This window comes from Furipterus horrens, unplaced genomic scaffold (genome assembly GCF_987537825.1).
Source record: "Furipterus horrens unplaced genomic scaffold, mFurHor1.1.pri manual_scaffold_2, whole genome shotgun sequence".
Taxonomy (NCBI): Eukaryota; Metazoa; Chordata; class Mammalia; order Chiroptera; family Furipteridae; genus Furipterus; species Furipterus horrens.
The window spans coordinates 1487002-1514338 of NW_028327172.1; the positions used below are offsets into that span (position 1 = coordinate 1487002).

At 61.3% G+C, this 27337-nt stretch overlaps 1 protein-coding gene across 1 annotated transcript in view; it reads left to right on the forward strand.

Moving 5' to 3' along the window:
• The window catches only part of KCNQ1 (potassium voltage-gated channel subfamily Q member 1), a 255928-nt gene that overhangs the window by 98594 nt on the left and 129997 nt on the right, over positions 1 to 27337 (forward strand). The window contains exon 11 of the mRNA XM_090292878.1: positions 19336 to 19456. Within this exon, the coding sequence (XP_090149004.1) occupies positions 19336 to 19456 (121 nt within the window). The remainder of the gene's footprint in view (positions 1 to 19335; positions 19457 to 27337) is intronic.

Here is a 27337-nt window from a genome sequence, read left to right on the forward strand (position 1 = left end):
GGTGCTCTGCCGCGTGGCGTGCCACGCGTGACTCTGGGTGCCCCTCTGCGTGACCGGGGTAGGCCTTCCCTGTACTGCACGGAATGCCTGCTTTCTCACGCTCCCGCCCTCTCAGGGTGGCATTCTTTCTGCTGTCAGGACAGGCAACGCCATGTGTTATGATTCAGCCGTGACCCTGTCCAGGTCCACATCTAGTTCCACAGTCAGGGGCCCCGAAGCTTCCCTGCGGCTCAGCCAGAGCACCCCAGTCTGCACATGCTCGGGGCAGCCCGGCCTCCAGCAAGCCCCTCCGCGGGGGCCCGTGGCGCCACCCTGTGCGCCCGCATCGGCTGTTCCGTGACCTTTGTACCTGAAGGGCGGCCCGGCCGGTTGTACAAGCCTCAGTTTGTTTCCAGAGGCTTCTTGAAAGCCCTGCTGCCCTGTTACTGTGCCTTTTGTGGTCTTGATAAGTCTGTTGCCAGTAAATTCTGTTGCTTTGTAACTGACATCATCTTGCTCGGAGGCCCTAAGGGTTTCTGCATTTTTCATCAAATAGTTTTACTATGAAATGTCTCCGAGCCGGTCATTCCAGATCCGTTTCCCTGGGACCATGTGGGTCCTGTCACTCGGAACTGGCTCTGATCGTGTTTCTGGGAGTTTTGTGTATGGTTTTAAATATTTCTAATTGTGTTACTGCTCTTTCCAGTGGAGACCTCAGTGACATGCGCGCCGGAGGGCTTCACCCGTCTCCCGCGACAGCCCTGGTCACGCAGGCCCGTGGCGCGTCCGTCTCTCCCACACGGTCGTGGGCGCGGCTGTCCGCAGGCTCGCCTTCCACTTCGCCCTGGGTTCTGTCACCTCTTCTCCTTCCTCATGTGTGTTTCATTTTTTGTCCGTTTCTGGTTTAAGGGTGTTCACTACTGATTTACGGTGCCGGCACCCCCAAATGGTGAGCGTATTTAACTGTCTGGAATTGGGTTTAGAGTCGTTCCCAGCTTTGTGGCTTTGGTACCTGGAGAACTGTATTAGCAGGAAAGAGACTGTTCTCCCCTCCTGACTTGTCCCCGGGCAGAGGTATTGCACGGATGTGGCCCGAGTCCCTAGGTGTCCAGGCACTTGGTGACCAGGGTCCTACTTCAAGGATACCCTCTTGTAGGCGGGGCTGGCATGAGGGGCATGTCTTGCTTTTCTTCCTGTCCCACGGGAAGGAGTCTGTCACTCCCCTCCGGCCTCCTTCGTTCCCTCTCCGGCCGCCCCTCCCCGTGTGCCCGGGCCTCCCGAGCGGCGCCGCTCTCAGGCCGCGCCCATGCTGGCCGCCCCGGGGCCCTCCATGGGAGTGGGTCCTGGGAACAGCCTGCGCCTGACCTGTGTTCTCTGTCATGACACCCGCCGTGGGGCTGTCTTCCTGGGAGCAATCAGCCTGTGCTACTTCTGAGTCTCCGCGCCCGCTTCTGGGAGGGGACAGTCACGGAACACCAAACAAACCACTTTAAAGTCACACATGCAGCGGTGGTTAGGGCACTCCCGGTGTATGTTGGGAATGTGCTGTCCAGCACCTTATTGCCAAATGCAAAGACATGAGGACGTAGCCTCGTGCTTCTTCGGGGAACGTGGATGGTCCCGTTCTTATATTTAGGTTGTAAATCCACGCGGGGGAAGCTCTGCGGTGTGAGCTGCGCGTCTGGTCCCCCGCTGGCCTGTGCACGGCCTGCGTCCCCGCACCGCCTGCTGCAGACTCCTCTTCCCCGCCGCGCGGCCTGGGCGCCCCTGCTGAAAACCAGCGACCCTAAGTGTCAGGTTGGATTTCTGGGTCCTGCCTCTCATTCCCTCGGTCTCCAGGTCTGTCCTCGCTCCAGGGCCACACTGCCGTGGCCCCGCGTCGGCTGTGAAGTGGAGGAGGGCGAGTCTCCCGCCCGCGCTCTTTTCCGTTAGTGTCGGCCCTTCGGAGTCCCCTGGCAACCCCGGAATCACTTCAGGACCCACGTTTGCATTTCTGCCAAAAAGACCACCAGGCTTTCGGTGGGGCTGCGGCGCCTTGGGCTCGGGGGGTGACCGCGCCGTCTCTATAGGGGGTGGTGTTCTAGGCACGGGGTCTTTGGCTCCTCAGCAGCGTCCTGGCTCCTGTGGCTCACTGGGGGCCTGGGTACGTGCCCCCCTCTGCGGCACAGGAAGTGGCACGGGGTGTCTCCCTCCTCGGGTGAGCCTCGCTGTGGTCTGGACACAAGGGACCTTTGTGCCCTCAGCACGTGCCCTGCGCCTTTGCCGGCCTTGTCTGGGGGCTCCAGCCAGTGTTTCGCGTGGGTTCCCTGGGGCTTTCTCTGCGCAGGATCATGTCACCTGTGTATAAACATAGTTTAGCTTCTTTCCCAATCAGGTTTTTATCCCGTTGCCCGCCTGCCAGGCCTGACTCTTCCCGTCCGCCGCGGGAAAGCCGCGGTGGGCACGGATGCCCTCGTCTCGGCCCTGGTTTCAGGGGAACAGCTTTGGTATTGCCCCAGCGAGTAGCGCGTTAGTTACAGGATTTTCATAGACGCTGCCTGTCACACAGAGGGCCCCTCCTTCCCCTCAATCTGTAAGTATTTTGATGCGAAAAGGTTGCGGGGTTTTTTCAGATGCTTTTTTTGTGTCTACTGAAATGATTCTATGAAAGCGACGCGTCCCAGTGATGGGTTTTCTTGTGACAAATGGCCCCTCCCGCTCCTGAGAGAAACCCCACCTGCCCATGAGGTCGCACCCTTTCCTGGGTGGCGGGGGTCCGTGCGCTGCTGTGCGTTCGGGGGCCTTTGCACCTGCTGGGGACACTGGTCTCCCGCTGTGTCCTGGTGGCGTGTTTGTCCGGCTGGGCTCCCAGAGTGACCGTGGCCTCGGAGGTGCTGCAGAACGTTCCTGCCGCCTCCATTTTTCGTTGCGGACAGGTGTCCGTCCTTCTGTAAACGGCCGGCGTGACTCACCTTGGTAATAGCGCACCAGGCGCTAGACTTGTCTTCATTCAGAGCTTTTCCAGAACTGATTCAGACTTTTCAGTCATTACAGATCTGTTCAGAATTTCTGTTTCTTCTTATGTCAATTTTTAAATGTTTTTTTTAAAGTTTATTTATTTTCAGAGAAAAGAGAAAGGAGGGAGAAAGGGAGAGAAACATCCATGGGTGGTTGCCTTTTGTGCCACCCCCAAGGGAGGACCTGGCCCACAACCCAGGCCGGTGCCCTGACTGGGAATCGAACCGGTGACCCTTTGGTTTGTGGGCCAGTGCTCAGTCCACTGAGCCCCGCCAGCCAGGACTTCTTAAGCCAATTTTTATAGCTCATATGTGTCTAACACTTTGCCCGTTTGGCCCAGGCTGTCTGATTCGCTGTGGCTCACCGCGTTCTCTCCTTATGTTCTTGCATCTCTGTGAGGTCAGTTGCAATGTCGCCGCTTTATGGTTTCGTTTACCCGCATCTTCTCCGCGGTTTTTTAGTCCATCTTAAAAAGATAATAACCAAGACGGTTTAGTTGATTGTGTCTTTCTATCCCATTCCTCTGTCCACTCTCATAGTTATTATTTCCTTCTTTCCGTGTGACTTGCATGTTGTTTGCTTTTGTTTCTACTTCCTGGGCTGCACAGCGAGGCTGCAGGAGGCCGTTCTCTCGTGTGCGTGGCGTTTGCAGAGGCGCTTTCTCCGTGAGCTCTGCTTCCCCTGCCGCTCGGGGCCTTATATGTTCCTTCTCCTTCTTCCCAAATCACTTTCTAACTTCTTGTGTGACGTCTCCTTGGACCTAACAGTTTTTAAAGAGCGTGTTGTTTAAGCTCCACGTTTGTAACCTTGAAGCTTTCCTTTTATTATTGATTTCTAGCCTCATTCCCTTTTGGTTGGAGGAAAATACTGTGCGTGACTTTAACCTCTCCAATGACCAAGACTGCTTTGGAGCCTGACACATGACCGGCCCTAGAGAACATGCCACATGCATGTGAGAAGAACATGTATGCTGTTGGTGGTGGGCAGAGGGCCCCGTGTATATTGGTGAGGTCTCGCTGACGGGCAGTGTGTTCAAACCTTCTGTCTCCTTATTGGTCGGGTGTGGGGCGCCGAAGCATCCGGCCGGGACTGTGGAGCCTCCTTCCCCAGCGCCGCCACCATCCGCTCCGCGGGCCGGGGGCTCTATTATGTGCGTGTTCTACCGTCTGGATCCACCGTCCCTCTTTTCAACATACAGGGTCCTCCTTCATCTCCTGTGACAGGTTTTTACTGCGTCTGCTTATTTGGATGTGCGCGCAGCCGCCCGGCTCCCCGGTGGTCACTGTTTGCAGAGGATTTTGCTTCCCCTTCCTCACCCCCCGCCCCCCCATGTGCCTGCGTCAGCAGCGACGATCCTGTGGACAGAGTACACCGGCTAACTTTTTAAAATCCATTCTGCCAATTTCTACATGTTCATTAGAGAATTTAATCCATTTACACTTAATTATTGGTAAGGAAGGGCTTCTGCCATTTTCGCCATTAGCTTTCCATGTGTGTCATACCTTTATTTTGTTGCTCATTTCTTGTTTCCTGCCTTCTTCCATGTTGAAATGATCTTTTTTGGTAGTGTGTAACAGCAATTCTCTGCTCAATTCCTTTTGTGTGCATCTTAGGTATTTTCTCAGTGGTCACCATGAAGATGACATTTAACGCCCTAAGTTTATAAAAACCCCAGTCCCCCTGCTCATACCAGCTTAGCCTCAGCGGCACCCAGTCAGCTCCCAGTGTTGTTACTGCCGCTCGCGTGTTTTTAGACGTTGTATTGCCAATAACACAGATGGATAATTATTGTTTTCGGTGTGTCTTTTAAGTTGTATAGAAAACACAGAGGAGTTACAAAGTAAAAGCACCACGTTGCTGGCTTTGTTTACCCACGCAGTTCTCTTTGGCAGGGACTCATTCCTGTGTTGGGTGGCTCTGGGCTACACCCAGTGCCCTTCCGGGGCAGCCTGGAGGGCCTTCCCGAGCCCTTTGGGAGGGCCGGCGGGTCAGAAGCGAACTCCCTCGGCTCCTGCTAATCTGGGGCTGTCTTAGTTCCTCCTGCACTGCTGAAAGATGGTTTTGCTAGACACAGAATTCTTCAGTTCTTGCTCCCTTTGCCTCTGAAACTCCTGTTCCACCCCCCACGGCCCCCAGGCTGTCTGACAGGGGTCCTGATGTTTGTCTTGGTGACGGTCCCTGGGTAGGAGGGGTCATTTCTCCTACTCCCTTCACGGTTCTGTCTCTCAGCAATTGGATTATGACCTGTCCCTTGGAGTTCGTTGAATGTCTTGGAGGTACAGATTCGTGTTTTCCATCAAATTTGGGAAACTGTCAGCTGCTGTTGTGACTACCCTCCCTGCCCTGGCCTGCAAACCCTTCTTGCTGGGGTCCTCATGGGGACGGGCTGCCGCGCTGGGCAGGCCCACGGCCCCACGGGGCTGTCCATTTCTCCTTCACCCTTTTCCTTCTGCTCCTCACGCTGGATGACATCGGTGGTCCTAGTTCAAGTTTGCTGATTCTTCTGCCCATTTGGACATGCTAATAACATGGGGCTTTCCACTCCAATGATTAGGTTTCAGCCCCAAACTTTAGGTCCCTTTTATAAGGTCTCTTTCTTCACAGTCTACTTGCTCATCCACTGCTTTCTGGTTTCCATCAGTCCTTTGTCTACGATTTTCTTAAGTTCTTTGACACATTTTTAAATGTTGACTTAAAGTCTTGGTCTCGTAGGTTCCACGTGTGTACTGCTTCAGGGTCCGTTTCCATTCATTGCTTCTGCGAATGGGTCGTATTTTCTTGTTCCCTCACATGCTTTATAATGTTTTTGTTGAAGATGACATTTCAGAGCGTGAATGTGACCATTCTAGGCCCCAGAGTCTTTCCCCTTCTCAGTGCTTTTCTCATTGTGAGCCGCGGCTGTTTGCTCGGTGACTTCTCCTTGTGTGAAGCCTGTGTTCCTTGTCATGTGTGGCCTCTGAAGGCAGTTCCTGCAGCTGGAGCTCAGCTGGCCTTGTGACAGATTGCCTTGAGCCAGACAAAGGGAGCGCGAGAGCCCCCGGTCCCTGCAGGCGGGCTATGCCGGCACCGTCCTTTCAGACCTGGCCGTGGTGTTTACAAACCTGCCTTAGCCCTCAGTTCCTGCCGGGAGCAAGGGCTGCGTGCGGCCTCGGGACCCTCCTGGGCAGGCAGCCTGCCCTGGGCCTGCTCGCCGCGTTCCCTGTTCTGTACACGCAGCGGCTTTGGAGCGGCCCGGTTTCCTGGAAACCCTTTCCCCAGCGACCCGCCCCAGCCTTCGGCTCTCTCCTGCCCACCTCCGCTGGAATGTCCCCCCGGGAGGCTGCGACCTGTGCGACTGGCCCCCAGTGCTACAAGGCACATCCCGCCCTGGGCGAGCTCCCCATCAGAGGAAGCGAGGGCAGCCCTGTGTCGGCCCTTCCGCACGGCACGGAGCAGGCACAGTTCCTGGAGATGACACTCCGGCCCCTCCCCTGGGCCAGCACCAGGTCACACCCTGGGGACGGGGGCCGCCATCTGCAGGACTGTCCCTGAGCTGGGGCAGGGAGTGCTGCAAAGGCAGGCAAAAATGCCGCGGAGCCTCGCCACTGAGCTGGCCAAAATGTTGGCTTGGTTTTTAAGTGAAAAGTCACGTTCTCACCAGTAACTCTGTCGAACGTGTTCACCATTTTGACCCACTACCTCCGCTCTCTCGGGCAACTTCACAGCTCCTTCCCAAAACCTTGTATCTTTTGGAGCAGAGAACCGTCCCAGGTGCCTTCTGCAGTCTTCCAGGGAACTTATACTTATTTTCCATTGAGAGAATTTTGCGAAGACCAAAATAAATGGAAACCGGAAGGCGCGGTGTCTCGTGAAGACAGCGGATGAATCAGAACTTGCCAGCCAGGCTGTGACAGGTTTGGTCTGGTCGCCCAAGAAATATCGCTCTTGCGTCACCTGACGGAAGGTCACACGCTTTCTGTTGACCAATTCCGGATGCCTTTCCTTGAGTGTGGCTTCCAGCTGGTCTCACTGGGAGCGGTGCTCATTGGGGTTAAGCGTTTGGTTTTCCGGAAGGAGCCCATAGCGGAGGACTCCCTCCCAGTCCCATGGACACATCACCTTTGAGTGAAGACCAGCCCTTGCCGTGGCGGGCGGTGATTGCTTCCTGTACCCCACGATTGCTCCCGTTCCGCATTATTATAAAGTACCCACTTTTCATCGCTCGTCACAGTTTGTTTTAAAAACAGAACGCTTTCTTTACGTTTCAGTAGAGAATGGCATGCGGAAATATGGTCTAGTTTTTTTTTTTTTTGCTTAACTTATGTGGAACTCAAACATCAAAGCGATCCTTGATTTGGATATTTGCAGTATGTCAGCTCCCTCCCACGTGGTACAATATTGACGGTCCTCAATTGTTTTTATTTAATTGCTCTGAGCTTCGACTGGTCTATCCACCGTCCAGCGAGGAACCCCCAGCACGAACCTTCGGCACGTTCTGTCGGTCCCAGCGCCCTCTCCACACGATGCACAGCCCGTGTTCTGCACTTCAGTTGCACCTTGACCTTCCTTGAAATAATCAAGCATGATATGCTGAAAATGTTTCTTTTCTTCCATTTTCAATTTTAAGATGGCTACACAAAAATTCACCAATTTTGATAAGCTTTTTAAATGCGCACTGATATGACAGCCGTCACCATAGAATCCAACAAAATTGTCTTGAATGAGGTTAACTAAACGCTACTAGAGTCATCTTAGGGAAGACTGAATGAACTTTTTGGCCTACCCAATACTTTAAAAATTTTTTTATTTTACTTTACTTTAAAACCTGTATGGTTTTATTAACCAATGTTACCCTGATAAATTGAATTAAAAAGATTTTTTTTTAAGGTAAAAAATCTGTTGTCCCACGTCTACTCGCCTTGTTCAAGTTTTACGGTCCCCGGCCTTTTTTTAGGGGTTGACCAGATGGCCCGGGACCATTATTTTCACCCCCTTCCTCCTTGAGGTTCACGCTGGGTGGCCCTGGCTGCGTCTCCGTGCCACCAGTCTTGGGCGAGGCCTGCTGCGGGGACCCGTCCTCATTTTGCCCAGAGTTGTCAGTCTGTGCCACGGGACTGGTGTTGACACGCTGTCCTTCAGAGTCCCTGGGGCTCCTGGGCTGCAACCAAATGCCGACTCCTTCCCGGTGGCATGAGAACAGCCACGTGCCTGGGCCTGTGACGTGTGTGCTGCTGCATCCAGGTGTTTCTGGGGACTGTGTGTGACCCCCTGGTTTCCTGACACCTGAGTGGACCCCTCCAAACCCCGGCTCGGTGATTGGGATGATGGCACCCCCCACCCACACACACACACACACACACACAGGGGGCGGCTGTTGCCTGCTTGATCCTGCTAGTCACCACTTTTACGGTGTTGGTGTCTCAGTCTGGCGCTGACTTGGTCCCTGCAAACCTCTGGCTGTTTTCTGTTCAGGCCGAGTGGACCCTGACAGGCTTTGCTTGGCTCGTCAATGTTTCTGCGATGCGAGGGTCCTCGCAGGCGGACCGACTCACTTCCCTCGCGGTTTCTGGACCAAGCGTCTCCAGCCCCATCTCCTGGCTCCCCACCCAGAGGCTTGCGGGGGCCAGGGTGGGGGGCGCAGCAGCTGCAGCGCCGTGGGAATCGGCTCATTCCTCCTTCAGCGAGCGGGGAGGGGGTCAGGCAGCTGCGGCTGTAGCTGTGGGAATCCGGGTGCTCCCCACCCACACACACAGCTAACGTGAAGGCCGCAGCATGGTTCGTTAGGGCCGCTGAAGGTGTGAGCGGCGACTGGTCTTATCTGCGTTCGGTTTAGCGCTTTGGAGGAGGGTAAGCAGAGAGCTCCGAACCCGGAGGGGTAAGGAGCCTCGTGCTGTTCCCTGAACCTGGCCGGGGGGCGTTCACAGCCCTGTGTCTTTCTTGGGGCCTCTGGGACCTGTCAGCAGGCCCGCCAGATCTCTGGACTTTGCTCCTTCCTTGCCTTTCCTGCAGCCACCTCCCAGGTCAAGTCCACGGCCAACTCGTGGGCCTGTGCTACTGCCCTTCCCTGGCCGTTGGCCCCCCGGTGTCCGCTCGGGCCGCCCCCCCTCCACTCTTCCCGCAGCCGCCAAGCAAGGCCTTCAAACACAGAGCTGCTCGCCCCTTCACAGGGGCCCAGCGCCCCCCGCCCGCCTCGGGTTCTCGGGGTACAGAGACCAGCCCGGCGGCTGTGCAGGCCCGTGAGGACGTGCCCCGTGGGGACGTCTCACGAGCTCGCTCCGAGTGGTGACACTGGGCTCCGGGAGCAGGGCGCTGCTCTCCCCATGGAGGGCCGCCCCTCGGGGGCTTTCTGTGGGTAACTCTGGCCCGCCCCGTGCGCGGCCAGCAGGCCCTGGAGCCGGGGGTGTGCCCAGCAAGGTGTTCGGCACGTGTGGGACGTGAAGGCCGAGGGCACGTGGGTGGGGCCGTGCTGCCTGTGTGTCCTTGGGAACAGGGACAGCCTGTTCTTCACCTGCGTCCCCGGCGCCACTCACGCAGCAGGGCCTGGGAGCAGCTCTCCTGAGCTGCCAGCCCACCCGGGCCCCGGAGTCCCCGGGGCTCTCAGCGGCGGGCCTTTCCTGCCCCCTCTGATCACCGTAAGCGCCTCACCCCCGACTGCTTTCGCTCCTGGGCCCGTGACGAGGCCCACAGTATCGGGAGCGGGCCGCAGCGGACAGAGGCCACCAGGCCTTCTCGTGAAGTGCGTTCGTGGGCACTGGGGGCGTCAGCGCCCCTCTGCCTCTCACGGCCTCGCTGGTTTTGACATCCGCTGTTACCGTGATTGTGAAGAGGAGCCTCGCCCCAGCCCCCCAGCTCCGGGGCGGCTGTGTGTCTAGGCTCTGGCTCGGGGAGCCTGGGAAGGGGCGCGGGTTTCTGCAGCCCGCGCCCTCGGGGCCTGGGGGCGGGGCCCCGGCAGATGTCTGGGTTTGGGAGCCAGGCCCGGGCCGGATGCTGAGGACAGGCCTGCAACTCATTTCCCCGTCAGACACTCCGAGGGCCGCGGCAGAGCCTTCCAAGTCTTCCCCGCGCTAGCGCTCCGATGGCCGTGGGAGGCTGCCCTGGCGCCCGTCCCCGGTGTGGGGATGGAGGTGAAGAGATCGCTCTTAATTAGATTAAAAACATTTTTCTCTTCCTCTGTAATTTCTCCTTGAAAATCAAGGCCGCTTTTTTGTTTTCTTCATGGAAAGGCCTCCAGAAAGCTCCCTCCCCACCTCTCCAGAGGGTTCTCGGGAACGTCCTGTGAGCTCAGCTCTTGGAGGCCCCGCACTTAACCCAGATTCCATTGTGCACTGACGTTTCCTGGGGCTGCTCCGGCTGCTGGGAACCGGCCCCTGCAGCCGGCCCCTGGGAGGCCCGCACAGGCACTTCCTGGAGCAGAGACCCCCGAGGGTCCCCTGGCCTGTGTGGGAGGCTGCCCTGCTCCCCCTCCACTTCCTGTGCTCGCTCAGGGCTGACCGTGTGCTGGCCACATCGCCCCCGCCGTGTGGACCCCACCCTGGGGCCCACGGCACGGTTGCCCCCACCCCCAGGCTGTGTGTGGGTTGGGGGGGAGCCTGCGAGCGCTGGGAGGGGCGGCAGAGCCCGGGGCCCGCTGCGGGGCTGTGCGGTGGCCTCCACCTCCGTCCCCTCGGTCGTGCTCAGATCAGATCTGTGCTGCACGCCCCTCACTGGACGTGAGGCCCGGAATGTTCCACAGTTCGCTCCAAACATCATCTAACACAGGGTGTGGAGAGGGCCTCACTGGAGGGTGGGGACATGGGTCAGCTTGTGTTAGGGGGCCCCTTCCCAGGGCTCCCTGGGCCTCTCCCCCCAGCTCTTGTCCTCTGCCCTGCGCCCCTCAACGCTCAGCCAGGAAGTGGGAGCAGCTCAGCTCTGCAGGCAGCTCCCCCGACCCGTCCCCTCAGCCTGATCTCGCCCCCGTTTGTCACACACATTCCTGAAGCCTCTTGGTAACAAAGGATGGGACCCAACTCAAACCAGCGAGCACAAAGGGAATGTCTTCGGCCCACACATCTGGGCCCAGCTGTTTCAGGCCTGGCTGGGGCCCGGGGCTGGGTGACCTGGCTTGCTGTTCGCCCCACAAGCCTTCTCCCATTCTGCTCCCCACTGTCCGCCCCCCCCAACTGGCCCTGGGGTGGTTGGTGGGGGCATGATGGCCGCCATCTCTCCCCACCAGCGCTCCTGCTGGAGCCGGGTCAGGCTTTCCCTGCAGCCAGGAGTGGAGGGGGAGCGGCCCCGCCTCAGGAAGGTTCCAGAAGTTGTTCCCAGAGGCCAGGCCTGGATGCCGGACAGGCAAAAACAACAGGTGGCCACTCAAGCCGGCCCTCCTGAGCGGAACCGCGTGCCGGCCGAGCGTGCGTTTTCCCGCCACGCCTCGCCCAGTTCCTGGCAGCTGCCGTGGGAATGGCTTTCACGATTTCTGTGTCCCTTACCTCTCGCCTCTGAGCGGAGGCGCAGGGTCTCGGGGCGGGCTCGGGCAGCTGGCACCGGCCGGGGGCTGCGGCTCAGCACCGTCACGCAGGGCCCGGCTGCAGCTGTCCGGATGCCCTGGGGAGGGGTTCGCGTTCACGGTGCGGAACCCGCTGGGCTTTGGCAAATCCGCCCCGAGGGGCTGGATTCCGAGGGGCTTTGCCTCGGGAAGGACAGGGGCAGCTTCTGCTGGTCCCTGTGGAGTGGGCTGGCTCACAAACGCGCCTGTGCCCGGCCCTGGAGGGACGGGGAAGTGGGGTCCCCAGCGAGGGGGTAGGCACAGACCTGCAGGCCAGGCACACGTAAGCCCTGCGCCTGCCCAGGGAGGGGGCCGTCTCTGGGGCCTGGCCTTCCACCTGGGAGCACAGGCAGCGGGGGAGGTGGGGCAGGCGCTTACTGGGAAGAGCCCAGATTTGGGCGAGGCCGCCGCCCGGAGAGCAGAGGGCAGCAGGGTGGGGCTGGAGTCCTGGTCCTGCCTGCGCGCCCCTGCCCCACCTTCAGCCTTTCCGGATCGCAGTTTGCAGACTTAGAAATGGGGACCAGAGCTGCCACCCCACAGCTCCTGTGACATAAGCTGTGGGTCACAGGTGGGGCAGATGGGATCCCCTTCCTGTGCATCCAGGGAGCCCAGGGTGACCCGGGGTTGGGGACTGGTGAGGGGGACTGCAGGGGCAGCGGCTGGATGCAGAGCCAGGTGCTCTGGGCTGCGGCAGGACAGGGCCCCGCGCAGCGAGGCGGGCAGCGCCTCACCGGCGGAGACAAAGGAGCCCAGCGCATCCCGGTGACTCCGGGACAAGCTCTGCGGGGCCCACGGGCGGGGTGGGGCCTAGACCAGGGACACGTCCACCTGCCACTGCTTTCTGACGCCAGAAAGAACCACCCCGGGTAGCAAACACGCACACGCTAAGGGAGGAAAGGAGAACAAGCCAGCGTGGCCTCACCCAGAGAAGCACAGGGAATGTGTGTTTTCACCTCCTTCCTTCCAGTCTTTTTTCTGTGCCCGTTTTTTTCTTTTTTTAAGAATTGGAAATGCCTCTCGAGCTGGGCCGCTGGCTGGGAGGCGGGAGGCAATGCCACTGGCCCCTGCTCTCTGGAGAGTGGGTGAGACTTGGCAGCCAGTGTCCCCAGCTGTGGGAGTCGCCACGCCAGAGGCGGCGTCGGCCGTCCCAGACCTCCCCTTTTCCTAGAAAACACAACTGTTTCGTTCTGCCCTGAGAACGGAGGCCCGGACTCTGGCCTCGGCCGGCAGAGGCAGCCAAGAAACGAAAGGACCGAGAAACGGGCTGTGTCAGGAGGGGGACTTCACTGTTGTCGGGCGCAGTGCTGTTTCTCAGGAGGCTCCCAGGCCCTGGCTCCGGGGTCCTCCCCAGGGCCCGGGTGGCGGAGCAAGCGGCCCTCGGTCCCGTGGGCTGGGCCTGCTCTGCGGCTTCAGCCAGGGCCGCCTCTTCCCATCCTCGTGGAGCAGCAATGTGAGGCTTCTTCAGGGCGGCTGTGACAGGGACACAGCACTTGCCCCTAAGCCCTTGCTGGAAGGGGACACCCTGCCACTGTGCCTACCCAGGATCCAAAGCCCCGCCCCGGGCACTCCTGGCACCTTGGTGAGGGCCACTGGCTGGCCGTCACCCCAGGTGGGCTGCAGGGGAGGGGTGTGCAGCCTGACCCCTGCCCGCCAGCGCTGGCGGAGGCAGACCCCGCCCCAAAGCAGCGCCCTTCGCGCTGATCAGGGACACCGGCCCCATGGCCCCTGCTCTTCGCCCCTCACTGCGGGGCCCCAGGGCCGTTCCCAGGGTGACACCAAACAGTGCGCATTCCTGTCTGGCAGGTGCAGGCCCCACCCGCGCCGGCAGCCGGCTGACGTGCACCAGGCTGGGCCTTTCTCAGGGGGCAGGTGGCCCACCCTGGCCGCAGGCTTGCCATGGCACTTGTCATCTTGGATGCCGGGAAGACAGCCCCATTTCTCAGCCACCCCTTCTGCCATTCCTTCCTTCTGACATAAAAATATGTATTTGTGTTCTTTCTCCGCCTGTCGTTTTCTTTTTTCTTTTTTTGAAAGAACATCTGAGTCCTGGATGAAGCTGGGGCCGTCGCGTGACAACTGCATAACACAACCCAGGGAACTCGGGGCCGCCGCGAGGGCCGCCGCCAGCCCAGACCTGAGGGTCTCCGTGCATGCTCCTCTTTCAGGCCTCTGTCCCCGCCCGCACTCCGCTCCGAGGAGGTCATGGACGGGGGCTTCAGCTCGGAGCCCTGCCCTAGGCACGGCTAAGACGTCTGCACGGCTCCCTGCCGGCAGGCTGCCCCTCGCCCGCACGGCCCAGGCTCGCGGCGTCCCGTCTCACTCCCGCCGGCTGCTCAGGCACACCTCTCCACGCGGTCACCGGCCACAGGGAGCCCCCAGGGACAGGCCCGTCTGTGGCCCATTTTCATTGTTCTGTTTTTCTTCCTTTGGATGAGTTCTTTATGTTGTGTGGACCCCAGTTTTCTGTGGCTGTCTTCACTCTAGAGTATCGCTGACGAGCAGGTCTTTGCTTCGGTGGCATCAAGGCCATCAGTCTTCTTCCTTTACGGTCACTGCTTCGCGTGGCTTAGAGACCCCGAGGTCATGAAGAGCCTCTTCCAGGTCCGGTCATAGAGGCTTCAGAGCTCTGCTCTCCATGGCGCCTGGACCGCCAAGAAGGAGGGCCGTGTGGGGCCAGGGAAGGGGCCGTTCCAATGTGTCCCCATGCGGACAGCCAGCCGGCTGTCCCTGACCGTCTGCCCGCTGTGCGCAGGCTGGGAGCGCGGGGCCGTCTCTGACGCCCGGCCCTGTCCCCTCGGCTGGTCGCTTCCTCAGCTCCGCACCGCCGTGAGTGCCGCTCCGTCAGCAGTGCCCCCGCGTGCCGTGCCCCGGGCAGCTGCTGCCTCGTCTGTGCGCGCTTCCAGGTTCAGCTTCAGAGCGGGTTGGCCGAGGCTCCCACACAGGAGTCGGGAGAAACCTTTCCACTCGTCTTCCAGGCAGAACAGAAGCGTGTTTCCCCGCTGTGCACGTCGTCTTGAATGTGTCTTCAGGTCTCCGATTGCTCCTTAAGAATTCTTGCCTTCCTGTACAGCCTTCGGTATAGGGTGGGTTCGACTCATACGAGAGGCCAAGTGCAGAATGTCCCCGCCTCCCTCTCCGTGCCGTCGCACGTAACCGCGGTCCAGTGGTCACCACACAGAAGTGGGCACCGGGAGGCCGGCTTCCCCTCTCTGCCTTTCCCCAGTTGACCACACATGGCCCTTTTCGGTCCCAGGAGCCCTGGGAGACGCTAACCCAGCTTGCCCACTCGGTGTCCTCGGATCTGCGGCAGCCTCTCGGTCCGCCTTGGCCTTTGTGACGCCGGGGGAGACTGCTGGCAGGGTCAGGGTTCCTGGCTCGGCGGGGCTGCCTCCTCAGGGTGGGTTTGGCGAAGGCGTGCCACACACGAGAGGTGCTTGTCTCCTTGTGTCACATCAGGAGCGTGACATCAACACGGTTTGTCACTGGGGTGGGAGCCTTGCCTCACTTGGGCAAGGGGGTGACAGCCAGGTCCCTCTGCCACCAGCTCACGTTTCCCCTGTGCAGTCAGGTCGTGAGACCAGGTCCCTGGGCGCAGCCCGCGCCAGGGGAGGGCTCCGGCTCTGCCGCCGCTGGCAGGCGCATCAAATGGCCAGTGCGCACGCGTGACGCCACCGCGGCCACGGGGGCATATTTGACGGGAGACGGTCAGAGCTGCCCATCCAGGCTGCCCCGGTAGCTCCCGCGCTGGGCCGCGCGCTCTCTGCCACCGGTCACGTGGCTTCCCAAGGGCGGTTTCCCGGTGTCCTGATTCTTCCTGCATTGACTCCGTGGGGTTTTTCTGTAGGGAAGATGCGTCCCTCTCCTCCAATCACTTTCCAACTGACATCCGTATGGATTCTGGAATACTTTTTGAGCTATAATACGATTTATTTTCCTCAAGTTAGGTCTTCATGTTAGCGGCCCCGGGGTTACTTCCCAGGTCTGTGTGATGTGCCCTCATCTGCGCATCGATTTCCAAGCGTTTCCGCCCTTCCCAGCCCCAGGCAGAGCTCCAGGCTCGTCTCGTGGTGCCCCTGCTCTGGCCCGAAGAACCTCCGTCCAGCCAGCGCCCTGGTTCCTTTTCCTGCAGGAGGGGAGTTAGAAGCCAGACCCCGGGCCTGGGTGTGCCTGTCACTCCAGGGTTGTCACTGCTCCTAGGGCCTCTCAGCGGACAGAGCTGGGAAACGCATGTCCATAGCCGAGTCTGCACATGCCTGTGTCTGCCTCAAGCTGAACGCGAGTTCATACTGATGCTTCTGACCACGGGGCTGGTCCTCCCAATGGCCCCACTCCGTCTGTTAATTTCCTTCTCTGACAGTGAGGAGCGCAGCTACCATCGCCGGTCCTTTAGTTACTGCTTGCCCCCATGAGAGGCAAACCCCTCCTGTCAGAGTTGTCTGTCTTTTACGTCAGCTGTATCACGCCATCCCTGGGGTGGCTCCCCCAGGCTCCGTCCCCTCCCTTTCCATGCTGTGCTGTGAATTTACAACACGGATTCGCCTGCCACGGTTTGCTCTCCGCCCCAGGACCCTCCAACAGGTGGAGTGACTTCTTTTTAGGGTGCGTGTGGTAAAATCCACTCTGGGGAACATGGAGTTCTCGGGTTTTGACAAATGTCATGAATCCGCCACCACAGCGTCATACAGAGAAGGCCCCCAGCCCTACAAGTCCCCTCGTGTGACCCGTCTGAAATCAGGAGCGCCCTCTCCCCTAAACACTAGCAGCCCTGGCTGTTTTATGTCCCTGTAGTTTTTCCTTGTCCTGAATGTCATATAAATGGAACCGCAATACATAGCCTCTGCATCTGGCTTCCTTCACTGCAAAGGAAAACGCACGTGGGACCCTTCCACGTTGCTGCACGAATCCTCAGTTCATGCCTCTTGACAGCTGAGTGGTGCCCGCTGGGTGGACGGACGGGCCACCATTTCCCATCGAAGCGCAGCGCTGTTCCCAGGCTCTGGCGCCATGAACTAAGCCGTTGTACATCTTTGCGCACAGGCTTTCGTGAACACGAGGTTTCCACGTCGCCTGGGGCAGCGCGCGGGTGGGGCTGCGGGACCCCGGCGCATGCGGGCTGAGCGTGGGGAGGACCCGCCAGCCCTGTCCCGGCTCGACCGCCCTGTCTCCGGTTCCCGCAGCAGGCCTGTGAGTTCCAGCCGCTCGCATCCACGTGAACGCTCGGTAATTTCAGGCCTCGACTTTTTCTCTTCCATACGGAAGGTGAGCGGCGAGGTGCGGTTTTCCCCCAAATATCCAAAATTGACATCCACAAATTCTGTCCATTCTAATAAGGGCATAGTAACAGCTCGTTGTGGATTTCATCTGCATTTTTCTAATGCCTGCTGGTGTTGCCTGAACAAAAGCATCTTCTTGTGTGCTTATTTGTAATCCATTTTGTAAATCGGGTTGTTGGCTTGCTTGTTGTCAGATTGTAAGAATCCTTTATATAGTCGGGATATACATCCTTGACCAGAGAGGTGATGTGAAAACATTTTCTCCAAGCCTGTGGTTTTTTAATTTGGAGAAATTCCAAGTTTTCCATAATTCCCCCTCACAGATTGAGCTGCTAGAGTCCAAGTTCAAACTCACCACCAAATCCAAGGTCTAGAGATTTCCAGAGGTTTCCTGCAGGAAAATTCCGTCTACGCTTTACATTAGTTTTTTAGTAAGATGTACGTAATACCTTTACCTTCCATTTTCTGATCATCGCTCTCCCACATGAGGTACAAACGTTGAGAGCACTAAAATGTCCACACCAACATTCACACTTGTAAATTACGAACAGATTTAGGAGACAGCTGCATTACTTTGGGGCTGGAAAACGTTTGTCAAAGAGCAAAAGGTGGGTGAACCCCTTTAAAAACCTAACACGTTTTCTATGATTAAAAACAACCATCACTTAGATGAAGACACTGACGATATAATGGGGAAGACATTGGGCCTCATTTTATGGAGGGTAACATTCCTGATACATGCATTGGGTTGGCCAAAAAGGTCCTTTGGTTTTTTCCACCAGATGGCTTTAATCAGCGTTCGGTTGTCTTAAACTTCATTCGAAACCATTTCGTTAGGTTGTATTGTGACTGCTGTCAGTCCTGTCACCATGAATCTTTTAAAAAAACCAAAACTGGGGAATGTTTGTGTAGCTGTTTTGATACTGAAGATGGAAGATACACCACATTTTCGGCATATTACGCTTTACTTATTTCAAGAGAGGTAAAAACGAACTGAAACTAAAAAGAGGTTCGTGCCGTGCCCGGAGGAGGCGCAGTGACCGACCGACGTGTCAGGAGTGGCCCGTGCAGTTTCCTGCTGGGCGTCCTCGCGGACGGCACCCCGCGGCCGGGCAGACGCGCCGAGGCTGCGAGCGACCGAACAACCGATTTCACACCAGGCGGGAGAGCCCGCATACCCAAAATATCCAGATCAATAAACTTATTGGAAAAATGGAAAATGTGTTCTATTTTATGGGGGAAAAACTAGACGAGCTTTTTGGCCAACCCAAATTAAAAAATTCCTACAACTTGAGCAAAAACATGCAAAAGACATGAACAGATGATTCTGCAAGAAATCCAAACGGCCTCCAAGCCATCAGCCATTCGGCGTGGTGGGAAAAGCAGCGTCCCAGCCTTCATCCGTGCGTGGCGGGCCTTGCGGAGGCTCCGGAGCGGATGGACGCTGTGGGTGGGGTCCGAACGGCTACAACTTCTAGAAAAACCAATCCAGCAACAAATACGGAAGCGACCCAGGAAGCACCGTCTCCGCAGCCCGTCTGCCAGGCTTCCCTAAGCCCGGGTAGCGCCCAGTCCCACAGCGGTGGCTTCACGCTAACGGCCGCTTCAGCACACGTGGCGGGCCCAACCACGGGCTGTGAGGCAGCTACTGAAACCGGACTTCGATCCATGCCTAGGCACCTGCAGGAAAAGGTGGTGACCGTGTTGCAGAGGGACAGGAAGAGAAGCGTCACATGTATGAGAGCAAGGCCCACCTGGGGTCGGCCGCTCTGACAGGCGGAGGACGGGACAGGAACGCAGCTGGTGGTCAGTGCTGGCGACCCCGGGGAACGACGAAGGCCTTTGTGAATCTGTTGACTTTTTATGAGGACTTACCGTAATTCTTTTACAATAAAATCTTTTAAGAAAACAGTGAGTCCAGACAGGAAATCAGGGGCCTGACAGGTATCCTCCGTCAGCCCTGACACTCACGTGCGTGGCCGAGGGCGGGCCAGGAGTCTGAGTGTCACAGCAGCTTCTGCGGGTGAGCCCACACCTCCCTTGGGGTGTGGGTGGAACACGTGGCATCCTGGTCTGAGGGAGGCCAGGACCTCTGGGCTGGCCCGCCCCCCGGGGCCTCCCAATCCTCGGGGGCAGGAGCGCCCGGACCCTGGGTGTTCAGTGATGTGTCACTAGCCCACCACCTGCGTGACAGTGACAGCATGGGTGGGGCAGGGTCTATCATGAGACCTGCGCTTGTCTGGGTTTTGTTCTTGGGCATGAATGTGAGGTGTGAGCCTGGGGAGAGGCCCAGCCCTCGCTCTGCGGGGGCATCACTGGCCCGTACCTGCTCCTTGGCCACGGAAGCCTCGGGCACGTGGGGCCCATCCTAACCCCCACCCCTGGGTGCTGAGGCCTCGTGCACAAGCCCCCCTCCCAACCCAGGGGCTGTCTTATCCTTTGTGGGAAGGCTCGGGGTGAAGGCCTGTCCCACGCCAGGGTGGCGGGTCGGGGTGGGCATCGAAGCCCCGCCCTGGGGGCACGCGCCCCTTTGGCTGTCCCCTCCCATGGAGGCCTGACGTGCCCCGTTCCCCTTTCCCACAGTGAAGAGGAGCCCCGTGCTGCTGGACGTGAGCCCCGTGCGCTTCGTGAGGACCAACAGCTTCGCCGAGGACCTAGACCTCGAGGGGGAGACGCTGCTGGCGCCCATCACCCACGTGTCGCAGTGAGTGCGCCGCCCGCGGCTGGCGTGCCGGGGGGGACATCAGGGCTGGGGGGGCATTCTGAGCCGTCGCTTCCGTGCTCCGCTGGTGTCAGGCCTCTGTGCCCAGGGCCGCCGCCCGCCCTCAGTGCCCGGGCGCCACCGCCGCGGGGCGGGGGCCAGTGTCCAGGCCCCAGGTGGGCGGAGGGCGGCGCGTTCCCCGCCACGTCTGAGAACACGACCCTCCTGTTCTGACTTACGGAAAACCAGACTGGTCGTTTTCCACTTGTTCCGTGCTTTGAGCGTCTGAGAAGGCTGTTTTCTCTCCTCTCACCCCTCCTCCACTCCCCCCAAAAGAGACGACTTTGTTTTTGAGCACTTCCCGTGGAGGCCTGGCCAGAGCCCCGGGGCAGATGCTGAGGGCGGCTGCCAGGTGCCGGCTGTCCTCGGGGGCTCCTTCAGGTGGAGGAAATGGCTGATTTTCTACACCTTCCAGTTGGCCCGTCCCCAAGGCACAGCTGGCCTGGGACACATGCCTGCCCTTCCCGTCCCAACACCCCCAAGCCAAGCCCCAGGGGCCGTCACGTGTGATTTCCCCGCGCCGTGGGAGTCAGGACTCCTCTGACAGGGCACCCCGTGGCGGCAGCTTGGGGGGGTCTCCGTGGGGAGACCAGGCCCGTCCCGGCAACCATCCACCAGGGGCTCCCTGCAGGAGCCTTGTGTTGGGGTGTGTGAGCGACACACTCGGCCCTTCCGAGTCACTTGCCGGCACAGCCACCTCCGCCCTGTGGCCAGCTCACCCGAGTGCAGGTGTCCCGACTGGGCGCCCATCGGGGGAGGCTTCTCGTGCTTCCTTGGCCCCCCTGGGTGGCTGCTGCTGTCTCAGGGTGGGACACTGACCGGGCAGGGCCCGCCGCCACCGCTCCAGGCACGTGTCCACAGGGCGGGTGGAGGGGTATGGAGTGCGCGTTCCAGGCTGGGGAGCTCCTGCGCTGGGGCTCTGACCCCCGGGCACATCCTGGGGACCACCTGCTGGCCTTGCTTGGTGACCGGGTGAGCACAGAGGCGTGGGCTGCGGCATGCGCTCGGCAGGCCGGCGGGGACAGGTGAGGCCAAAGGCAGCGCGCCGGCTCTGCACGTGGGCGTGGCATCTGGGGCGCCAGAGACCTCAAAGTGGCGCACGTTGGAGCTCCATGGCGGGGGTGTGCGCGACACGGTCGAAGGTCTCCTCCCGGGGGACAGCCGTGAGCCCGGGAGCCCCGGGAGCTGCTAGGACACCCCAGGCCTCCTGTGCTGCTGACCAGCGCCTTCCTGCCCTCCTGCGGGAGTCACGTCCCCTCGGGGCTGGGGCTCGGCTCCCGGGAGGCACACAGGGGTCGCACCCCAGGAGGACGGGGCTGTCACCAGCCGCCCATCAGCCGCAGGCAGGCCTCCCAGGAGGCTGAGGAGGGTGGCGAAGGACTGGGGGCCGAGGTGGCCCGCGTCGCCCCCTCTGAGGCGAGGGCTGCCTGCCCACCTGCCCAGGGAGCCCCAGGACGCAACCCAGCCAGTGGAGCTGCGAGTCAGGGCCCCGGCCACTTCCTGTCCCTTCTCTCTGCCTGCCAGGGGCCTCCTCAGGCCAGTGCCACGGTGTGGCCCGCCGGGGAGCGGGGCAGGTTGTCCAGCACCAGATGGGCCTAGGCAGGGCCAAGGCTCCTGTCCCCCCCATCACTCGTGGAGGCCGCTTGCACTGCCGGGTCCGTTCAGGAGTGGGGGCTGGCGGTGGACCAGCGGGGAGGCAGGAAGGAGCCGGGGTGAGGGGCTCGGGGTCTGCAGGGGGGCTGGGAGCCGGAGGTCCCCGTGGAGGGCCACCATGAGGCACTGCGGTCAGGTCAAAGCCGAGAGAGTGGGGGTCTACGCGCCTGTTTCCTGCGTAGTTGGGGCACCGCCGCCCACCCGAGGAAAGCCTGGTGCGGAGCAGAAAGGGGGCACTGAGGCCGCGGGACCTGTGTGTCCCTGGGGCCACCGCCAGGCGGAGGCGGCAGCGGGCACCACGCTGCTTGGGGCTGTGGCCGCCCGCAGGGCAGGGAGCAGGAGGCCAGGCCTGGGGCCCACACGGCCACGTCCTTCAGCCCCGCACAGCCTGCCTGGTGACGGCTGCCCCTCCCCGGGCGGCCCTGCGCCCCCCACCCCCGGGAAGGGCTCCTGCCTGCTGTGCGTGAGGGACAGGGATGTGTACGGGGTCTCTCAGGGGCCGAAGCGGGCGGGAGGGGGTTACTGAGAAGTGGTTCTCTCTCTCCAGCATGTTGCTGATGGTAAATGTGTTTCCACGTTGGGCTAGTTCCAGAATTCAAATTAAAAGCATAAATAAAGACACGTTTTGTTTCCATCTCAGCTCTCCCCGCCCAGAGGCCCCAGGGAGGTGAGGTCAGCGCAGCCCTGCTTACGGGAAGGCCCCTGGGGCTGGGAGCAGCGCCCCTTTCCGGGGCCTGCTGGCCTTGAGCGGAGCCAGGGGTGGGGGCCCGGGGGTCAGCGAGCAGGCCTGGCGCGGCCGAGGGGCTGCTGGCTCCCTGGGACGAGGGGACAGCGTGGCTTTAACCACCCGAGTGCCACAGGCGAGCCCTGCACACGCCTTCCCAGCAGGCCCCCCTCCGGGTCCCTGTGCCTGCGTCCCCCACCCAAAGCCCTGCTGCAGGGCGGCCACGGGGCAAGGACAGGGTGGGGGCGGGACAGGGAGGCGCAATGTGGGGACGGGGGGCGCCCCTGCCTGCTCCATGAGAGGGGAGCCTTGCACCTCAGCAAGAGCCGGGGACACTGCCCAGGCTCTGCCCTACCCTTGGGCTCCCGCCCATCCCAAGGGGCAGGGGAGGGATGGCAGGGCCACCCCATGTGTGTCCCTGTGCCCTGCACTCGGTGCCCATGCCTGAAACACCCTAGTCACTTACGCACTCACCCCCTCCAGCTCCCGAGGGGTGCTTCCCGGCCCGGCCCGCAGCTTCTGGGGAGCAGGGCCCGGCACCCCGAAGCCCCAGGCCAGACGTAGCTCGGGGGGACAGGGCCCCGGCGGAGGCTGGCTGCTCCCTCTGAGCAGGAGAGGGACAGCGGGGTCGAAAGTGACCTCGGTCTGAGGACCTGTGGCTGAGATCAGGGCTGGTGCAGGTGGGGTGCGGGCGCCCTTCGGGAACGGCAACCCCCGCGTGAGGGCCCTCCCTGCGCTGCCCAGTGCCGGCCTGGAAGCCGCACGTGCCCCCCAGATGCACACAGGTGCCCCGACAGACGGTGCTAGAGGCCCAGCCCACGGTGAGCACAGCGCACGTGGCTGCGGGGGGGTCCCGCCGGGAGAGCTGGGCCCTGGGCCCCTCTGACTCGCGGTGTGTACTGGCCCCCCCATCGTGCTCTGCAGGGGAAAGTGCAGGGCAGAATGCTGTGCCCCCAGGGGGGCACTTCAGGCCCCCCCGCCCGGTGACCGCGAGCACATGCTTGCGGGCCTCCTGCGACCTGCCAGTGCGTGGACCCTTGAGCAGCAGCAGCCCCGCATGTGTGCACTGGAGTTTCCACATCTCCAGCTCTCCCCTGGCCCCTGCGGCCTCTCACACCCGAACGTTCAAGTTTCCCTTTTCCAGCGAGGCCGCTGTGGCCTGGCTTTCATCCACATCACGGCTAATGTCTCCTGAATTCTGCATTTGTCAGCGAGGCACGAGCCAGCCCCAGCCGTGCCTCTGCAAGTGGGGGTGAATGTCACAAGGCCCAGCCCTGTGCGCAGCTCCGCAGACCCAGGGCCTAGATCCTGACAGGGCCAGCTTGCCTGGGGCATCCCGGCGACACCGGGGCCCCGCGGCGGCCCCTCCCGCAGCGTGGAGACACGGGCACTGCATCTCTGCAGGCTCCTTGCTCTGTTTCCCGCCTGCAAGCCTTGGTGGGAAAGGATGGAGACGGTCTGGGGCCGGTGTCCAGGGGCACAGGGGAGGGGGCCTGCCGGGAACAGGCGAGGCAGTCTGTCTTTCCAGACTGCTGTCCTGTGTTCTTCGGAGCTCAGACCACCTCTGTCTGCGTGAGGTGCCAAGGCAGCCCCATGGGAGGGCTGCACGAAGCTGTGTGAGTCACAGGCTCCCCGTCCGAGCCCCACAGCCCTGGCCAGGCTCAGGCCCGCGTCTGACATGCACTGGGGGTGGGAGTGGGGGTGTAATGTTCTAACTAAATGAAAAGCGAGGCAGAATGGCTTGGTGGGAAAGAGACGGGACTGGGAATGGGACGCCCTCAAGCTGGCTCCCAGCAGGCACGGGCCCAGCTGCGGGCGGTCCCTGAGGCCCCCTAACCCCCAGAGCGTCGCTTGGTCCACCTGAGCATGTGAAGGGGACGCAGCCGTCTCTTGGCACCGCTGGTGTGGAGAGCAGGTCGCTGTCCCAGAGGGGAGTGGACAGGCTTCTCACGCCCGTGCTCACCACCGCCAAGCCCCAGCCCGGGCGCTCTGGGCAGGCTCGGCCCTCTGCCTGTGCAGGTCTCGGCAAGGCTGCCTGGACCAGGAGGGCCGTGCCCGTGCCGGGGGGCAAAGGGGGAGCCCGTCCAGCCCGAGACAGCCGGAGGGCAAAATGGCCGCACGACTGCGCTGTTGCCGCGGGGGCGTTTCTGGAGACTCGGGGTCCTGCGTGCGCTCACCCTCCTCCGGAGGGCGGGCCGAGCCCTGGAGCACACGCCTACCAAGCGAGGGCCAGGAAGGGCAGCCTTGGGCCCAGCTCGCCGGGTGGAGGGCCGTGTGCCTGTGGATGAGCACACGGGTCTCAGGAGGACAGCCTGATGCACTGCGCCCCTGGGACCCCAGAACCAGCACCCAGGTGAGGCCACAGAGCCTCCCGGAAGCCCCTGTGCTCCCGTTCCCGGCCCCCGACACCCAGGGGTGACCGTCTGGCTCTGAGCGGCGGGATGCAGCTTCCCTGCCTCCTTGCACTGGCATTGCACCCTCGGCTCATCCCCTCCACGGCCACTGGCCACTGGGGAGCGTCCCCAGTGCGGGGTTGTCACCGTTCATGCTAAGAGTATCCCGTACAGGCTCTTGGTGAACGTGCGGGCCACGTTCCTGGTGAGCGTGCGCCTGAGCGTGGCTGCTGGGCCGCTGGACGAGCAACGGCGGCCTCCACTGAGCACCGCCGGCCCGGCCGTGTCCCAAGGAGGGAGCGCCGTTCCCTCCCAGCGGCAGCCTCCGGCCTCCGGCTGCTCCATGGCCATCCTCGCCAGCGCGCGGCACCGCCCGGAGTCGCCCTTCTAGCCACACTGGTGGGCATCTAGAGGCACCGGGTTGCGGTTTCGTGGGCAGGAACCGACGGCTTGGACAGCTGGGCCCCTTCCCCTATTATTATTCAGTCGGACATTGTCCTTTGTAAGATGCCCGCACACCCCGCCCGTTGTGTTCTGGGTTGTCTTTTTCTGTTGCCTTGCCGTTCTCTCTCTCTCTATATATATATATACATATATATATCCTGGACGTGAGTCATTTGTGAGAAACACACCGCAGATATTCCGCGTAAACGGCACCGCCCTCCGCAGGCGGCGCTTTTCTGCTCTCGAGGGCATCTTCTGACGAACAGACGGCCTTCTCACGTGATCCAGTTAACCTAACACTTCCTCCTGAGATAGTGCTGCCTGCGCCCCATGTAAGAAACCTGGGCTTCTCCAAGGTCATGAAGATCCTCGGGTTTTCTCTGCACCTGTTAGCGCTCCGGTCACATGTGGGCCTACAGTCCACCTGGAACCTGTAGCTGCATCCGGTGCAAGGCCGAGGTCCAGCTCTTCCCCACGTGGATGTCCAGTCTGGCCCCGCCCTTTTCCAAAGGGACTGTCGCCTCTCCGCTGCGCGCTGCCACAGCCCGGCGCACCCAGCTTGCTGTCCGCGTGTGGCCGTCCCCGGTCCGAGTTCAGCGGTTCCGTTGTTCTCACAGGGTCTGCTTTGTGGGCTCTGTGCGTCGATACCGGGTCTTCGCGGCTGGTCACGCAGGCTCCGGGCAGTTGTCCCGCCTCGCAGTCGGCCTGCTGCCTCACGGGGCCCGAGTCTCCATCCGCACACTCCTGGGAGACCTGCCGTCTTGACGCTGCTGCGTCTGGGACCCAGCGCGCCCTCGCTGACATCAGTCCCCTGCGGCTTCTCTCCCTGTGCCTGCTGTGCCTGGGGCCGTGCTCACACGCACCTTGTCTGACAGTCAGTCCTTGTCAGTGCCGTGGCGGGGACACTGCCAGGGAGCCCTGGCCAGGGTGGGTAGCTTTGCCCTGCCTGTGCGGCGCTGGGGGACACCTCACCTCGCTGAGCCTCGGTATCCTCTTATAGACACTGGGACGCGTGTCTCACGGTGCTGGTGTGAGGCCGTGGGATGGGATCGGGCATCTGGCCATGAACCTGATAAATGTCAGCCAGTATAAAACGTCACCTTGTGATGGGGACCCTGTGTAGACGTCGTTTACTTGGCCCAAGAGCTGCTGGAAGTGCCAGGTCACAGGTCTCCGTGGAATACCGAGGGGTGCAGTGTGTGGCCACTGGGTGCCGTCCTTAATGAGAGGACCAGGAGCCCCGGGTCTCAGGACGTGCCGCAGGCCGGGGCAGTGGCTCCAGAGCTGATCGGCTCCCATGGGGGCACAGGGAGAAGCCCGGCACCCACCACTCTGCGCCCGGGGCAAGAAGCACCCGGAGGCCGGAGTGCCCGGGCGGTCAGGGTTCCCCAGGGAGTGGCCGCCATGGGCTCCCGTCACAGTTGGCCTGCCCGCTGAGGACGGCACCAGCCCTCCCGCAGAGCGAGGCGCCGGGTAGGCCACGTGTCCTGTCTTCTCTTGGCCCTTGTGTGGCACGGCACGGAGGCCCCAGGGCAGCTCTGTCCCGGCGGGGACGCGGCCTGGCTGTGGCTGCAGTGCTCACGTGCGGGCTTCCGGGTGCTGGGAAGAGGCTGACACCCCAGTAGCGCCCACTGTCCCAGGCGCAGGAGGGAGGCTGCTGCGGGCTGCGGGCTGCGGCACACGGCCCCTGTCCTTGGGGGGCCCTCAGGAGGGCTGGGACTGGCCAGCGACACCCATGAGGCTCGTTCCCAGGCACGCCATCTCCAGGGGAGCCTGGGCCTGGGAGGGGACGGGTCTGTCGCCACGAGGGCTGGGAGGGAAGAAGACGGCACAGGCAAGGGCGCCCGGCTGCTGGCCCCGGCCTGTGCCCGCCGCAGTGCTCCGACGACCCTCGGGCGGGACAGGACACACCGTCCCCGGACTCTCTGTACCGGTTGCATGATTCCTTGTGGCCGCCTCTCCAGTGAGAATCCTGTGTGATCGGCTGCTCTGCACAGCAAGGATGTGGCTCCGCCGAGCAAAGGGGTGAGGGGCCCACATGCCCGCAGGCCACCCGGGGGCTCCTGGATCACTCGGCCGAGGCCGACTCACCTTCCAGGATGTCGAGTGGCAGGCACAGCTTCGTGACTTCTTGTGGTCCCCCAGCACCCCCACTAGACATCCGCTCTTTAGATATGCGAACCTCCTGGGATAATGCTGGGGTCCTTGGCAGTGACTGGCTAGTGGGCAGAGGCCTGGCCATACGTCTGTCAGGTCTGGCTGGCCCGATGGGAGGCCCGGGTGCATCTGAACGGGAACCCTCCTGGGACGCGGACAGAGAGCCAAGGTCGAGCCGGAGGGAGACGGGTGCCCACATGCCACCGCGGGGTCTCACTGCCCTGTGTCCCTACCAGCAGCCACGACCCCACTGCTGTTAACGACTATGCCCGCCACATACATGGCAGCCCCAGGGGCTCCCTCCGAAGATGGTGCTGGTCACGGACTTGTCTCCCTGGCTAGGCCTGGAAATGCTTGACCCATGAGGAGGCAGGACCCCGGGGCTGAGTGGGGGCCGGGAGGCAGCCCTTCCACTGGCATGTGGGGACCCTTGAGTGGGGAGGGTCACGCGGG